General features: G+C 59.8%; 1 protein-coding gene across 1 annotated transcript in view; it reads left to right on the forward strand.

The window, feature by feature from the left end:
* The window catches only part of NAV2 (neuron navigator 2), a 295,960-nt gene that overhangs the window by 97,902 nt on the left and 195,445 nt on the right, over positions 1 to 2,613 (forward strand). The window contains exon 6 of the mRNA XM_006146897.3: positions 154 to 1,246. Coding sequence (XP_006146959.1) covers positions 154 to 1,246 — 1,093 coding nt within the window. The remainder of the gene's footprint in view (positions 1 to 153; positions 1,247 to 2,613) is intronic.

The raw sequence follows: 2,613 nt of genomic DNA on the forward strand, positions 1-2,613 counted from the left end.
CGAGCTACAGTTTAACCACGGGTCATCCACAAATAGGTAGTGGAGCTGTATGGCGTTTGGGTTGGGAGCGATTGGCTGTCAGCCCTGGTGGACCCTCCCTCTCCAGAGTGGTCAGCAGATATGACTCAGGTCTCCTCTTCCCTGTCCCTGCAGAGCCATTGGCAAGCTCAGCCTCCTCCCACTCCGGAATGAGCGACAATGCACCTGCTTCCTCTGAGAGCGGCGGCTCCACCCCTGCTAACTGCAGCGCCTCTTCGGCCATCCCGCAGCCTGGCGCGGCCTCCAAGCCCTGGCGCAGCAAGTCCCTGAGCGTGAAGCACAGTGCCACCACATCCATGCTGGCGGTCAAGCCGCCGGGGCCCGAGGCCCCCAGGCCCTCCCTCGAAGCCCTGAAGCCCGCCCCCAACAATCAGAAGTCCATGCTGGAGAACCTCAAACTCTTCAACAGTAAAGGAGGCTCCAAGGCTGGCGAGGGCCCGGGGTCCCGGGACGCAAGCTGCGAGCGCCTGGAGGTCCTGCCCCGCTTCGAAGAGAGCGAAGAGCTGGAGGCCGCCAGCCGCGCTCTGTCCACGGGCGGCCCTGCTTCCAACAGCCCCAAGATCGCTCTCAAGGGCATCGCCCAGAGGACGTTCAGCCGGGCGCTGACCAACAAGAAGGGCTCCCCCAAAGGCAGCGAGAAGGAGAAGCAGCAGCGGGAGAAGGAGAAGGAGAAAGGCAAGGACCTCAGCAAGAGAGCCTCTGTGACCGAGAGGCCGGACCCCAAGGAGGAGCCGAAAGAAGACCCCAGCGGCGCAGCCCTGACCGAGATGCCAAAAAAGTCCTCCAAGATCGCCAGCTTCATCCCCAAGGGCGGTAAGCTCAGCAGTGGCAAGAAGGAGGTGGCGGCGCCTTCCCACAGCGGAATACCAAAACCAGGGATGAAGAGCATGCCCGGGAAATGCCCGGGCGCCCCAGCCGCTTCCAAGGAGGGGGAGCGCAGCCGGGGTGCCAAGCCGAGCTCGGGGATCGCCCCGCAGAAGCCCCAGCTGGACGGCAGACACTCCAGCTCCTCCTCCAGCCTGGCGTCCTCGGAAGGAAAGGGCCTGGGCGGCGCCACCCTGAACCACAGCATCAGCAGCCAGACCGTCAGCGGCTCGGTCGGGACCACGCAGACCACGGGAAGCAACACCGTCAGTGTCCAGCTACCTCAGCCCCAGCAGCAATACACCCACCCCAACACTGCCACGGTCGCGCCTTTCCTGTACAGGTAGGAGCCGCCGCCCTGCCGGGCCCACTGCCGGTGCATGCTGGGACTGCGAGGGCGGATCCCGACCGCCTTCGGATTGTGGAAGCTAATAGCTCAAGGACCACGTGATCGGCTGCTGCCCACGTGATGGGCTCCTGATCACATAGCCTTAGCCAGACCGAGTGCTTCAGGGAGCAGGTCCTACCGCATGCGCTGGGGACGGTGGGAGGAGGCACTAGGAGCTGACCCCGGCTGAGCAGGAGCTGGCCAGGCAGGGGGCCGGCCCTTTAGAAGCAGGGCCAGTAGGTTGCGAGTGCCAGGCCCGAATGTGCAGGATGGGTGCTTGGGTGTCACCTGCAGGCCCCAGCTTATGCCTCAGCATATCCTAAATGTGCTTTCAAATAATAATTCAGAAGCCCCCTTGCTGAATAAGGGCCCTTCTTACAGTGTTTTCCTTGAGCTTCTAACCCGCAAGTCCTCACTAGGTGCTGAGGCGGGTGGTTTTGAGGGGACCAGAGGGAGAAGCAGGGATAGGACAGAGACCAGTTCTACAGGAACAGAAGATCCCGCGCTGCATTGGCGAGGTGAGCCTGGCCGTTAGTGTGACTCCGCCCTTCTGTCCTTTACCCGTCCTCACTCTCATCCCACTGATGGCCCATCCGCAGGACCTTAGAGACCGCGAGGAGCCAGGTGCTGTTTGCTCTGTGGTTCTGGCTCACTGCTCAGAGGCCCCACATGCCTGGGCTGAGGGACGCTCGCTGGCTCTCCATGCTAGCGCCCCCTCCGGGCAGATAGACCTTCCAGTGCTGCCCTTGAGTGAGCCCCAGAGCTCTTGCTCACACTGCTCCACTTGGGCCTGGGCTAGAATGTGTGGGCGGTGGGGTGAGTTTGGCCCCTACACAGTCAGGTAATAACTGACACATGGACATAGCAGAACAGGACTGAGGATGGGATGTTGTGTTCTAGACATATTTTATAGCTCTTGCCCCAAATACACACACAGCCATCCACTCATGGCTGTGGGCACATGTTAACCATCACACATAGGTATGGGTACAAGAACACAGTCATGTATAAAATTCAAACACACATATTTGCATATACCTCTGTAGGTACCTGGGTTATGCCCGTACTTTCAGCGTGTTATGTTTGTGTGGCTCCCCAGAAAATCAGCTTCTCCCTCTCGCCTCCCCTACTTGTGTTCTCCGTAGTCTCTGTTACAATTCCTGCCCATCTCTGGGTGAGTCCAGAGTAAAGCCAGCCAGCGTCCAGCCACAGGAATGTCGGGCATCACCTGGCCCTGCCTGTCTTTTCCTCTGCTCACCCTCCCCTTCAGTGAGGGTCATACCACCGATCTTTTTTTTTTTTTTTTAATTGTTATTTCTTTT

The sequence above is a fragment of the Tupaia chinensis genome, unplaced genomic scaffold (assembly GCF_000334495.1).
Source record: "Tupaia chinensis unplaced genomic scaffold, TupChi_1.0 Scaffold000196_1, whole genome shotgun sequence".
In the NCBI taxonomy this organism is placed as follows: Eukaryota; Metazoa; Chordata; class Mammalia; order Scandentia; family Tupaiidae; genus Tupaia; species Tupaia belangeri.